Below are 12233 nucleotides of genomic sequence, written 5' to 3'. Positions count from 1 at the left end.
GTGGTCTTCTGTTTGTTCCTCACCCAGAAGCCTCAGGGGTTGCTGTGCGTGTTGGATGAGGAGAGCCAGAGCCTGAGGCCGGCGGAGCAGAGTCTGTACAAGAGGCTGTCAGCGCAGCTGGATTCATGTCCCACTCACGGTCTGTCTCTAACGACCAAGGATGGCAACGGAAACCCACCACCCAAAGATCAGGGGCCAGCCTTCACTGTCAGCCACTACGCCGGACAGGTCTGTCTTTATTACATTCAAATGTTTATATGTATTGAGAGGTGGTAGGGCTTGGCATACGTGAATCAGGCACGATTAATTGCTCGTCAATCAATATCTGGTCCATGGAAAACCCAATATATTACACTACAGCCTAGCTCAAATTGTGAACCTAATGCGGACCCATGCCCATTTTTTAAATTCATTACTTTTACTCCTAAAAGACAGTCCAAAAGTATAAGTAAACATGAACAACGTTTCTCCCAAATCCAAAAAGTGCTAAAATGTTGATGTCATCAAATATGCTTGCTCTGCTACATAGACCAGGGGTTCCCAACCTTTATTGTGCCAAGGACCGGCAGATACATTAAAAAAAAATCGCGGACCAGTTGTCAATTTTAACTGATTTTAAAATGTACTCACCACCAGCAGGTAGCAACGGAGGCTAATTGTATGTAACAGCCTGAACAAATACTAGAACAATATGCATCCAAAACATATTAATGTTTAAAAAAGAACCGACGTTATTCAGTTTTTAAACCAAAAGGGAAAACAGATAAATCAACGTTTTGGTTTTGTTTGTATGATTTACGGATAATCCAGTGAATGCTGGGAAAACAAGGAGAAGGCGCATTATTAAGGAGGAGGGGGGGGTGTGTGTGTGTGTGTGTGTGTGTGTGTGAGACATTTGTTTTCAAAAGATATTATGATAGTGACGTTCGTTCCGGTGCACGTCCGACAGCATTTAGCACTACATCGAGATTAAGATTAAACTAATTTCTTATGGGAACACCTGCATATAGGTTACCTATGGAGTTAGCAGATGTGTGTAAATTACTGTTCATGGTCATTTGAAAACAAATGCCGGTGTCGGACAGACACAAACACACCGAACACACAGAGCTGAGCTTAGCAGAGCACATACACACACACATCATGTGCCTTGGTGACTGGACATCTCCTTCATTAAACTAATAAAAGGGGGAGTAATCGGGCAGTTCGATGTGTGTAGAGGTGTGTGTGGTTAACACGTAGCAGCCTGCAGTCACTCTCAAGCTGTTCTGATGAAGGTAAACACAGCGAAGGCGGTGCGTAAAAAGGCACATCTTTACCCGCTGGTGCTGCACTTCTCAGAGGCGGAGTTACACGTCCCGCTGCCTCCTGGTGCTGCAGCCATTTCATGAAGTGAAGGAGGTTTTCCTTCTATAAAACAGCTGCGAGCAGCAGTTACTGTGAGAGTCCCGGACATGAATTCATAGATCAAGGCAGACTGGTTTACTCTCCTGTTTTGCCAATCCGGTGCTTAAACAAATAGCTCTACACCCCTGGCCGACATGTCCTTAAAATGAAGTCCGAGTTTGAAATATATCTCAAATAATGTATGCACTGCCATTTACCCACATAAACATAACAGTCTGCAATGAAACGGTTGTCTCCTGTGCGCTCCTCTTCCTACTCATCGCACCGGTAACTTTCTCGTGCGCACGAGAGGCTGAGCCGCCGAGTCCCTCGGAACATCATAAAAGCCATTTTTAACAGTTTTCTAGTGAAAGTTTAACCAGGCTACTGGATGAAATAATATGACTGGTATAGGTGCAAACACTTTTTGAAAAAAATATTATGATAAACTATTTTTATATATTTATAATTCTGCAAATATTACGATAAACTCACAGCTATTTCGCGGCCCGGCAGTAACACCTCTGCGGCCCGGTACCGGTCCGCGGACCGAGGGTTGGGAACCCCTGACATAGACCATAAATAAATAAACATATCCTGCAATTCCTTCTTATCTTATCTAAATTGGGAAAGATGTTTCACAACTGAGAACACTACAATGGAATAAAGCTCATTGGGTTTTTACAAAAACTAACCATCACATCACAAAACATTCACAATATCAGTCGCGCATTTATTGTCTTTGGAGCCGCTCCAGACATAATACTTAAGGAAATCCCAAGTTTGGGACCTACTGCTCTACTTTCTGGCCTTGAGACAGAGTAGCTCATATTGACAAATGTTGATTGAACCCTCCTGGGCCATGGAAATGACATCTTTAGGTTAGACAAATTCAGTTACACCATTTTTTTACTCTCCAAAGCCTTAAAAACAGTCTGTTTACAGAAGAAATGACCAAACTGACCCCCTCTTCTTCACTACTGACATTTTTCTTGTATCTTAGCACAAACATTAGATTCCTTTTCTTCAAAAACATTAATAATATTTAACTTCAAACTGGCTCATTCCCTACATATCTAAAACTGCAATGTAACCAATGTCATTTCCTTATGGAGTTATTGCAATGTATCATAGTTGAGGTTATTGTTGTTGTGCAGAGGCACATGCTAAAACACAATGTGTATGTGCTTGTATTAAAGCTGCCTTTTTCCCTTTATTGGAAACTTTATGACTTTTTAAAAGCCAAAAGCCCAGTGACAAAAATAAGGTCTTAAGGTATTAAGACCTTTCAAAAAAATGAATAATAGTTCCATTCACCTATCCGTACAAAGTACTATGCAGCAGAAAATTGCAAACAACATAGTTGTCCTTTTTCATAATGTTGCTTTATGAAACGTTTTCTTTTCAACTCATACATGAAGATGTTGTAAAGCAGGGGTGGGGAACCTCCGGCCCCCGGGCCGTATACGGCCCGCGAGACCATTTGGTACGGCCCTCGAGGTAATTTATAAACACGCAAAAAAGACAAAAATGTAAGAAATCTAGACCGCAAAAAAATTAAACAAGCGAGTGCCTGTTTTTCCTGGACAAGGTCAGGGTCCTTGAACACAACACGAGCCTAACGTGTCATCACGTGGTATATGTCTTATTGTCTGACACGGGTGCAGTTCTGACGGAGAGTACCAGAACGCAGTGTTGCCAACTTGGTGACTTTGTCGTTAAACCCTCCGGCTACTTATTTTTGTCAAAAGCGACTAACGACTGATCTAACGACTTGTAATGGTGTTATTAGGGACTTTTCTGGTGTTTGGAGACTCACGTATTGTTCTGCAGTTAACGAGCTGCGGTGAGCCCCTCAGCCCTCCCATAGTACTCACAGGCGCGCAGACTCACAGTTGCCTCCCGCTCAGCTGCAGTCAGACTGAGCAGAGAGGAGACAGCCACACTCTCCCACGTCGAGACAGCTTCAGTCACTTAATCACCTCGTCCACTGTGTGTGTGCCTCTCTGACTGTGACAAGCTAAACATCCACGTAAGTCATCGTGTCACAGTCTAAACTGTATTCACAAAAGTACAGAAAGGAGTGGGAATCAAACTCTGAGTTTAAAGGATGGTTGAAGACATTTATTGGAGATGACACACAAGCATACTATACTGCCTTTATTGTAAGGGAGATTTCTACTAAAAACTAATAAAACTATTTCTACTTTTTCTAATAGAGACATTTCTGATCTACTGTTGTCTGGATTTACTCTGGTGGTTTCAAGTTTTGATCCTTGAAGGGGGTGGAACGTTATTTTACCGCCATTACATGATATGCAAATTGGGCGATGACATCATTTAGGGACTTCTGGTACTTTTCGGACAGCCAATACCTACTTTCCTTACTATGGAGTTGGCAACACTGCCAGAACGTCGCTCCGGCCAAAAAATTGCAGTACCCATAAGGAGCCGTACACATGCCGCAGTTTTTGCGTGGCTGTGTCTTTAGTTGAAAGCACAGTGGCGATCTGCTCATCTGTCATACTGATCATACAGTCAATAACTTTGTTGTTATTAGCATCTGGTTAGCTAGCTATGCTAACGAATATAAGAAGCTTTTTCTACAACCAGTGAGGTAAAGGCACATCTTTATATGATCATTATAGTTATAAAAAAACAAGAGAATAAAGTAAACAGGTATAAAATACTATATGACAGTAAAAAAAGTTGTTATTAATAAACAAGAATACAGTTTGAAAGGGAAGTGATTTGTAAAATATCCATAAAGAAAAATAAATCTGCTTACAGTTCTGTTTCATATGGGTGTTGAGAGATGTACCAGATTGATGCTTTTCACTTCAACATTTAAAAAAAAAATCTTCCCGGGGGAGCATCCCCACGGACCCCCCTAGAGGAGGTTAGGTCCCCCCACTTAAATCATGTACACATGGATAGGAAACTAAATACATTTGCATACATCTTGTGTCCAATATCTTTCTATTTTGGTGGTCATGCCACAACCGTGCACGTGCATGCATACGCGAGTCATGGTAAAATATCTGGATTAAGAGGTTGCTTTTTCTTTGCACAGCATGAAAGAAAGGCCAAATGAATGGGCTATGGTTTTAGTTTTTTTTAAGCAGAGGTCAATCATTTGTACGGCCCTCGGAGGATGTTGAAAAAATTGAAATGGCCCTTGAGAGGGAAAAGGTTCCCCACCCCTGTTGTAAAGGATTAAAAATAAAATGTACTAGTGTAAATGCACTGAATATCCATGTGTGATTTGTTTTCCCACCAGATTTCATATGATCTCACAGGATCACTCGCAAGAAACAAAGACTGCCTTCCTCAGAATCTCCTGTTTACGATGAAGTGTAAGTACCAAATGAAAAACACACGTATGAGCACATTGTGGCGTCAGAACACTTACACACAAAGATGCACTCTTGTTTAAACTAACAGCACACAGAACCACTCTTTGTCTAAGTGTGCTTGTGTTTGTATGTGTGTGTTTCATCCCATATGCAGCAGACAGCTCCGTCTGTGTGTATATTGTCTATAGAAGGTGCCAGATGTGGGGTGTTGTGTTTAGCAGGACACAGGCTGTCTTTGTGTGTCTGCCAGGCTAGCCTTGCATCCAGCAGCCTAATTGCTATAATTTCCATGATGAGGCTAATCTTCTAAAGGCAAGCTCTTCACTCACACTTGGCTGTTGTCCCTCCGTCTGACCCAGTCGACGCGTCGCCACCATTCAGCCACACACACTGACATGCACACGACGTGGTTACTTTTTATGGATGTCATCTCTTCCCCACTTAAAGCTAAAGCCTTAAAGCTAATACAAGAGCAGAGTGATCTATGTAAGTCTATACTCAGGAGGCGGAGGAAATAATTGCTTTAAATTAAAAGACAATTACACTTGAATCTGTGTGTGATTAAATCCTTAAATGAGTGCAGGAGTCATGTTTGTTTTTCTTTGCTTGGTACTCCTACCTGGCACCATCCTTTCTCTTTCCCTCTCCCTCTCTCTCAGCCTTTCAGATGAGAGCCACACTCCCACGTTCACACACATGTTCTTTGGCTTTCTGAATGGGCTCGTTGTTGTGGTCGCGCCACGTGTTGTCGAGTGGCATTGTCCGCCCCCTCTTGTTGCCCTCAGATTGTTTACATGGAGACTAACTTTCCTCCTCTTCATCTTCTTCTGATGTCTCTCTCCTTTCTGTTTACCGATTTCCCGATCTTTCTTTTATTTCTTTCCATCTAATTGTTCATTTCACCTTTCCTTACTCTCCTCCACCCCCTGATTTCCACCAATGCTGTTGCTTCTTTTCATCGTTATTGTCCTCCCTCTCTCTCTCTCTCTCTCTCTCTCTCTCTCTCTCTCTCTCTCTCTCTCTCTCTCTCTCTCTCTCTCTCTCTGTGTGTATGTGCTTGGTGCCCCGCAGCCAGTGAGAGTGTGTTACTGCAGCAGCTCTTCCAGTCCAAGCTGACTCAGACTGGTTCCCTGGTGCCAGCAGCGCAGGGCCGTGCCGGGCTGAGGGGGCCTAAAGCCACCCTGTTGCTCCACAGGATGCCACCATCCTCCCTTGTCACTGTCAACAGTGTCCCCCAACAGCCCCGGAGGTACCGTGACCTTTCCAAGGTACAGTATGAGTCTGTTGTTGTGCTGTAGCTACGCCCACTTAATAATACACCCAAGCATCTTGGTTGTATTCATTAAATATATTCATGCTGTGTCGATCAGAAAAAAAAACAGGAATAGTCCTTCTGCGAAAAACAACAATCTAATTTAAGCGACTTCCCTCCACAGTGCTATTTATAAACCTCTGGGGATTTGATTTGTTTCTGACAGAAACGCCACAGTCATGTGATCAGATGATTTACTTATGAAATGCAGTCATTAAAAAACTAACACCTGACAAAAATACTATCAATATTATGTTTTCAATCAATCCTCCCCCTCTCCTTTTCTCTGTCTTAATTTGATTGCTTTTAAAATTTAGAAAAAGCATATTATACTGGTGCACTTTACACTGAACTGGAGAGGCTTGCTGGTTGTAACCGCCTGGGGGTCCTGCCCACTGTCTCAGTGTCTCATTAGCTATCTCTAGAGAACAGGCTTACATAAGACCTCTCACCTCCCAGATCTGTGCCAGCAGCCTTATACGGTAACATTAGGTAATGTGGCATCACTACACTAGTTGTAGAGAAGGCAATACATGCCATGGGTTGGGTTGTAAAGCAAAGGAAACAGAATAATTGTGACTGAGTAGTTTAATTAATTGTTTAGTGTGCTTTGCAAACATCCTGCACAGAATCAAGACAAAAGGAATCGAACAGTGTTTTGTCGTCTAGTCAAAGTCACGTATCATGTGATGATTATATTGTAATGATTCCATATTCCTCGGTGTCCTCTATGATGCACATCTATCTCATATGTTTTTCTCTCTATTATCTTTTTCCATTGTCAGATCTTGAAGAAGAAAGGATCGAGTTCCTTCCTCCAACGGCTGGAGCGCTGTGGGCCCATCACAGTGGCTGTCCAGCTGAGGGTAAGAAACACCCCATCTCCCAGTTTTTGACAGCATAAGCCCTATTTCTACATCTCTAAGTCATAAACCATGATGATTGGTTTTATGTTCCATTTTGACCTATTGGTTAGCAGTTGTTTCCCACGGTCGGATGTTAAGAGTCTGCCGTCTGTAGCGTGGAGTTTTGAACTTCCTCTGCATGTGCTTCTCCCACACAGTGATTGCACTCTAAATTGTCCATAGGTATGAATGTGTTAGCCCAGTGACCTCTGTCTCTCCGTTTCTTTCAGTCCTACTGCGAAGTAGTAAAACATTATATGAACAAAAAAAGTCAATATACAAGTTTAATATATATTTTTCTGCCAATCAGAGAAAAGCAGTATATTCATTTTCTCTTGCTCTACCTGTTCCTTACAGAGTATACTTCCAAGCATCTGGAACAGATCTTGAATGAATGAAGGGATTTGTTTTTGAAACTTAAGGGTTTTTTGTGAATTAAGTTTTCATCTCAATATCTCGCTGGACGTAATTTGTGATTGCATTCAGAAGGAAATGAGTTCAGTCTCTGCTGGTGACAGAGGGGGGCTGACATGTGTCTCAGAGCAGCAGTACCTTTGGCTTGAATGAAGTCACTGTATTACACAATCAGAGTTGTGGGTTTTTGGTGGACAAGTCCCTCAGGGAATGGCAGGGAAGGAGAGAGTGGGATGAAGAATGAAGCTGTACCAAGGCAAGCATGAAGCCCTCATGAATGAATGAACAATGAACAACAACCACTGTGTGCCTTGCGCATGCATTTCTGTGTGCGCAATGTAAATACTGGTAGTGACGTTCAAAGTCGAGGAGTGAGTTGTTGATCGTTGTACCCAAGGCTATGTAGAGCTCAGGCTGACGTCAGTTTGAGAAGTGTAAGAAACACAGATGTAAGCGTTTACGTAGATGTGTGTGGCTGTGTGGCCCTGGAGGCAGCATCTGGAATTCAGGGCTGGAAGAAAAACTCTCTCACACTCACACATCTTTCTAAAGAGCTCTTTGTTTTTTTGTTTCCACCCCAAAAATCAGACCACTTTGTTTCAAACACTATGTGATCTCACTCCAGTCACAAATCCAGTTACAACATCAAATAAAGCAGCCAGAGAGCACTGCCTTCCCATGGCTGGCAGTGCACAATAACAGCACAATAAATGTTGTTAATGCTTTTATGACTGTAAAAGTACACGTGGGTGCCTTCAACTGTATCTCCTCTCCCTTTTCCCCTTTCAGAACACACTGTCAGAAGTGATGAGTAAGCTGCAGGCTTGCACTCCTCACTTTGTGGAGTGTGTGCGCCCCAACACAAGCGGTCAGCCCGAACGTTTTGACAGCTCCCATGTGTCCACCCAGCTGCAGTACATCGGGGTGCTTGAGATGGTGCGCATGATCCGTTATGGATACCCTGTCCGCCTCTCCTTCCCAGGATTCCTCAGCAGGTCTGTATCAGAGCATGTTGCCAAATGATAATAAGTCTTCTTCTGAAGTTATTGTACTCTTCTTAAATTGGAAAGGTTTTACAATGGATTCCTCTGATTTCTCTAACTGACGTTTAGATAGATTACACTCCCGGCAGGTCAATGTGATCTCTGTCAGTTTATATATGACTGGGCGAACAGGTCAAAGCCTTAGTAAAGATGAATGCTTTGTTTATAGTCTTTTGCCACAGGCCTGGACTATAGGTTGAATGTATTAAAACTCTCTAAGAAGTCATTTCATTTGCATGTAACAAATGACAGATAATGATATCATATTGAACAGGCTGTCACGCTCACATGCAGACTGACACATTAGCACCGACAAGTCACTGCAACCGTTAGTGTTAAAAGGACAAAATGCCCCTGAAAGGCTTTTAGTATGATTGGAGTCTATTGCAGGCCTAAATGCCACTATAACATTTCCCATGTCAGCCCGACAAACACATTAACCAGTCAGTTGTGTGTAAGGTCTCCGTGACCCCAAACCTGAATTTTAGTTCTCCCCCTCACCTCTTCTCTTTACTTTTTCACTACATCCCAGGCTTTCTTGCTAAGTAGTAGGTCCCTCTTAAACGGCTCCTCGGCCTTATCTCACAAGCCTTTTTTTTGCTCTTTCTATTCGTAAAGTGGAAAGAATTATTTCTGTCACACCATCACTCGTCATTTTTCTTTCTTTCAATTCATGCCTCTCAGTTTTATTGTTTGTCTCCCCTCTGATTCTGAGAGCTAGTACACTACTGAGGATTGAGCTCTAAATCCTCAGTCTGTCTCCCAGCCTCTCTCTCACTCTTTTTGAGGATAAAGGGATTAATATGACATTCCTGCCAGATAATAAGAGAGGACAAAGCTGGTCACATGACTCCACCCCCCAAAAAGTTTCCACTACCCTGCTGTAAACATCATCACATTACTAGACGGACACACACACACACACACACACACACACACACACACACACACACACACACACACACACACACACACACACACACACACACACACACACACACACACACACACACACACACACACACACACACACACACACACACACACACACACACACACACACACACACACACACACCATCAACCATGAGGTTTGGTTGATGTGTGCTGCCTTTTTTTGGTCCAACACTTCAGGTTTCTGGTCAAACATACACCAAGTGTTATTGAAACTCATATATAATAGATTTTCATAAGGGAAAAACGGAACAGGGAACCATGTTGAATGCTGAAGTGAATCCAATATAGATTGGAGTGTTGTCTGTACATAAGCTGCCGCCAGCTCCTTTGTGTTTTTGATGGATATACCTTGTAGAGCCAGGACTCTCATTGTTCAAGCTGTAATTGAAAGAGTCCTGCTGAGGGTTTTGTGAAAGCTGTTAGTTAAGCTGCGCGTGTGTGTGCTGTGTGCTGTGTGTTGTGTGTGTCTGAGCTAGAGTGAGTAAGGTAGTAAGTGTCATACTATATACGTTTAGCCAGCCCTGTGTTGTATGATAATCTCCTGGCCATGTGTGTGACCAGCAGATAACTGAGCATCACAAGGACCAGCTGGTCACTAGAAAGTGCAAACTTAACCGTCTGGAAAGGGTATACACCAAAGTGTGTATTTTCAGTTAATTATGAGGAGGTTATTTTGATCGTAATATTATAATCAGGCAACTCTTTGAGTGCAGGCTGGTCCTCAGATTGTTCTTGTACATTGTGAACTTAGAAGTTGTTTGTCTACATCAAGCATGGGGGGAACTAAGTGGAAGAGCAGGGAGACATGACAGTTCCAATAACAACATCTGAAATATCCACTTCAGGTATAAACCGTTTAAAAGGGTGCAGGACAAAATGCAGGCTACAAGGAGTTCACCTGAGTTCACCCAGTCGAGGCAGCATGCTGACATTAAACTAATCTTGTTGCCTCCTCTTTTTTCTAATGGTATTATAATTTCTCCATGAATCCATTCCTTGCTTTCCCAATGGAAACAAGCGTTTGTTTGATTTTATTTCTCTTTGAATTCTGTTACAATATTCAATGCATTTGAACGGAAACATGGCTATTTTCTGGAGTCGAGAGGGAGAAGAGATAGACAAGCACCAGAGTGGAGATTGTCAAACAGTGTGTGTGATGGTTGGGTGGTTGCTCTCCTGCAGGTTGTTGCCGTGATATGTAACGTTAGACAGGTTGACAAGGGGTGATTGAGCCACGAACACACTATTGATAGTCTCAGGTGAAGACCTGTGGCAGCTTGGTTGACACACAGTCCTCCATTTCTCCAATTTACCATCTGTCCAGTCAATTTGGGGATTGTACAGAGCGGGACACGGTTTCATCAAGACTCAAGGAAAAGTCAAGATCAGCAGACAGCCATCAAGAGAATGGACAATGATCTTTTCTCAGCTGAAAGGAAATCCCCACATTTCATCTCATAGAAATTGTCTCATGTGAAACTGGTCACCTGCCACCTTGAATCCATGAAAGCAATATTGCGTACGGGACGGGTGCATGTGATTCCCTCGAGGGATCTTAGGGGACACCATCAAATGCGAGACGGGGGGGGCAGCAAACGAGGAAACTCTAAATCATTGTCAGCTCTGATCTTTTACCGGATGCTGGTCAAGACTAACTGTCTATAACCTTCCTATAGACAGAAAACGGCATATGCTTTTTTTACATCTAAGCGAACACTGAGGAAGGAGAGAAGAACAGTGTGTAAGGTAAAATAGTGAATATATCTTGTTTTCTGCCATGATGGTAAAAGAAGGCAGCACTCAAGTCACAGAGTGTACTTATCAACTGTATTGCTCTGTTATTGTAAATAATACAGCTTCTTTGCTTTCTTTTGATCTGTAACTGGATGATGTATATATTGTAGATCTGCTGCAAGATCAAAGAGAGTGTGGCAAGCAGATGCTCACTGCTCTTATAATGTGGTGGCCCAGCCGGGCCGGGGATGGCCTGGTGAGTAAGAACATCATCGATCATTTAAACACTTGGATGGCTTAGCTTCCAGGGCTCAGGGAGTGCTGTATCTTTTTCAATCAGCCACAGCACAGGATGTTTCTTAGTGTCTGAAACTGCTTCCAGGCTTCCCTCCAGTGGTCCAGTTTGTCCTGGTGGACGAGTTATAATGGCCCGATGTTTGCCAGGAAATGTACTTAAACAATTTGTGCTCATGAATTACTTATTACTTGATACTAATTGTAAAGGTTATGATACTGAAACCATGTTCACCTACTGGATAAAATACATTGAATCCCAAAAATGTTGAAGCATCACATTTTTAGGAGTAGAAACTGAAGTTTGAAAACTGGATTTCAATTGTATTGCCACTCATTCAAATCCCCATTATTCTTCATTCAGCATTGCACAACTACCCAGCTCTGGTTTGTGTGCATTGCGTGTGAGTGTTTTGTGTTCATACAAATGGACCTTTCTGAGTGTGCCTTTGTCTGACGTGTGTCCCCGTTCTGCTGTTTATACATTAAGGCCATGCTTAATTTGAGTGGCTGCCACTCACAAAGACACCAGTCAGCCTGGCCAAAGTGCCATTCATATCTTTCTTTCTTTCTTTCTCTCTCTCTCTCTCTCTCTCTCTCTCTCTCTCTCTCTCTCTCCTCTCTCTCTCTCTCTCTCTCTCTCTCTCTCTCTCTCTCTCCCCCCCTCCACTGGGTTCAACACAGACATAGCCAATGAATGAACACAGTCTTGGCCAGAGAGGAGCTGCTGCAAAGTGGGGGTGGACTACACTGCCGTCTTCACAAAGCTCTTTCTCACATAAATTCTTATCCTTTCCTCACATGCTCTCTCTTCTCTAAACCGCCTTTTTTTC

General features: G+C 42.8%; 1 protein-coding gene across 1 annotated transcript in view; it reads left to right on the top strand.

Moving 5' to 3' along the window:
• The window catches only part of myo16 (myosin XVI), a 91022-nt gene that overhangs the window by 53896 nt on the left and 24893 nt on the right, over positions 1-12233 (top strand). The window contains exons 23-27 of the mRNA XM_034110372.1: positions 28-228; positions 4667-4742; positions 5814-6010; positions 6840-6920; positions 8163-8368. Coding sequence (XP_033966263.1) covers positions 28-228; positions 4667-4742; positions 5814-6010; positions 6840-6920; positions 8163-8368 — 761 coding nt within the window. The remainder of the gene's footprint in view (positions 1-27; positions 229-4666; positions 4743-5813; positions 6011-6839; positions 6921-8162; positions 8369-12233) is intronic.

The sequence above is a fragment of the Pseudochaenichthys georgianus genome, chromosome 21 (assembly GCF_902827115.2).
Source record: "Pseudochaenichthys georgianus chromosome 21, fPseGeo1.2, whole genome shotgun sequence".
NCBI classification, from domain to species: domain Eukaryota; kingdom Metazoa; phylum Chordata; class Actinopteri; order Perciformes; family Channichthyidae; genus Pseudochaenichthys; species Pseudochaenichthys georgianus.
This window is presented reverse-complemented; position numbering and strand designations above follow the sequence as displayed.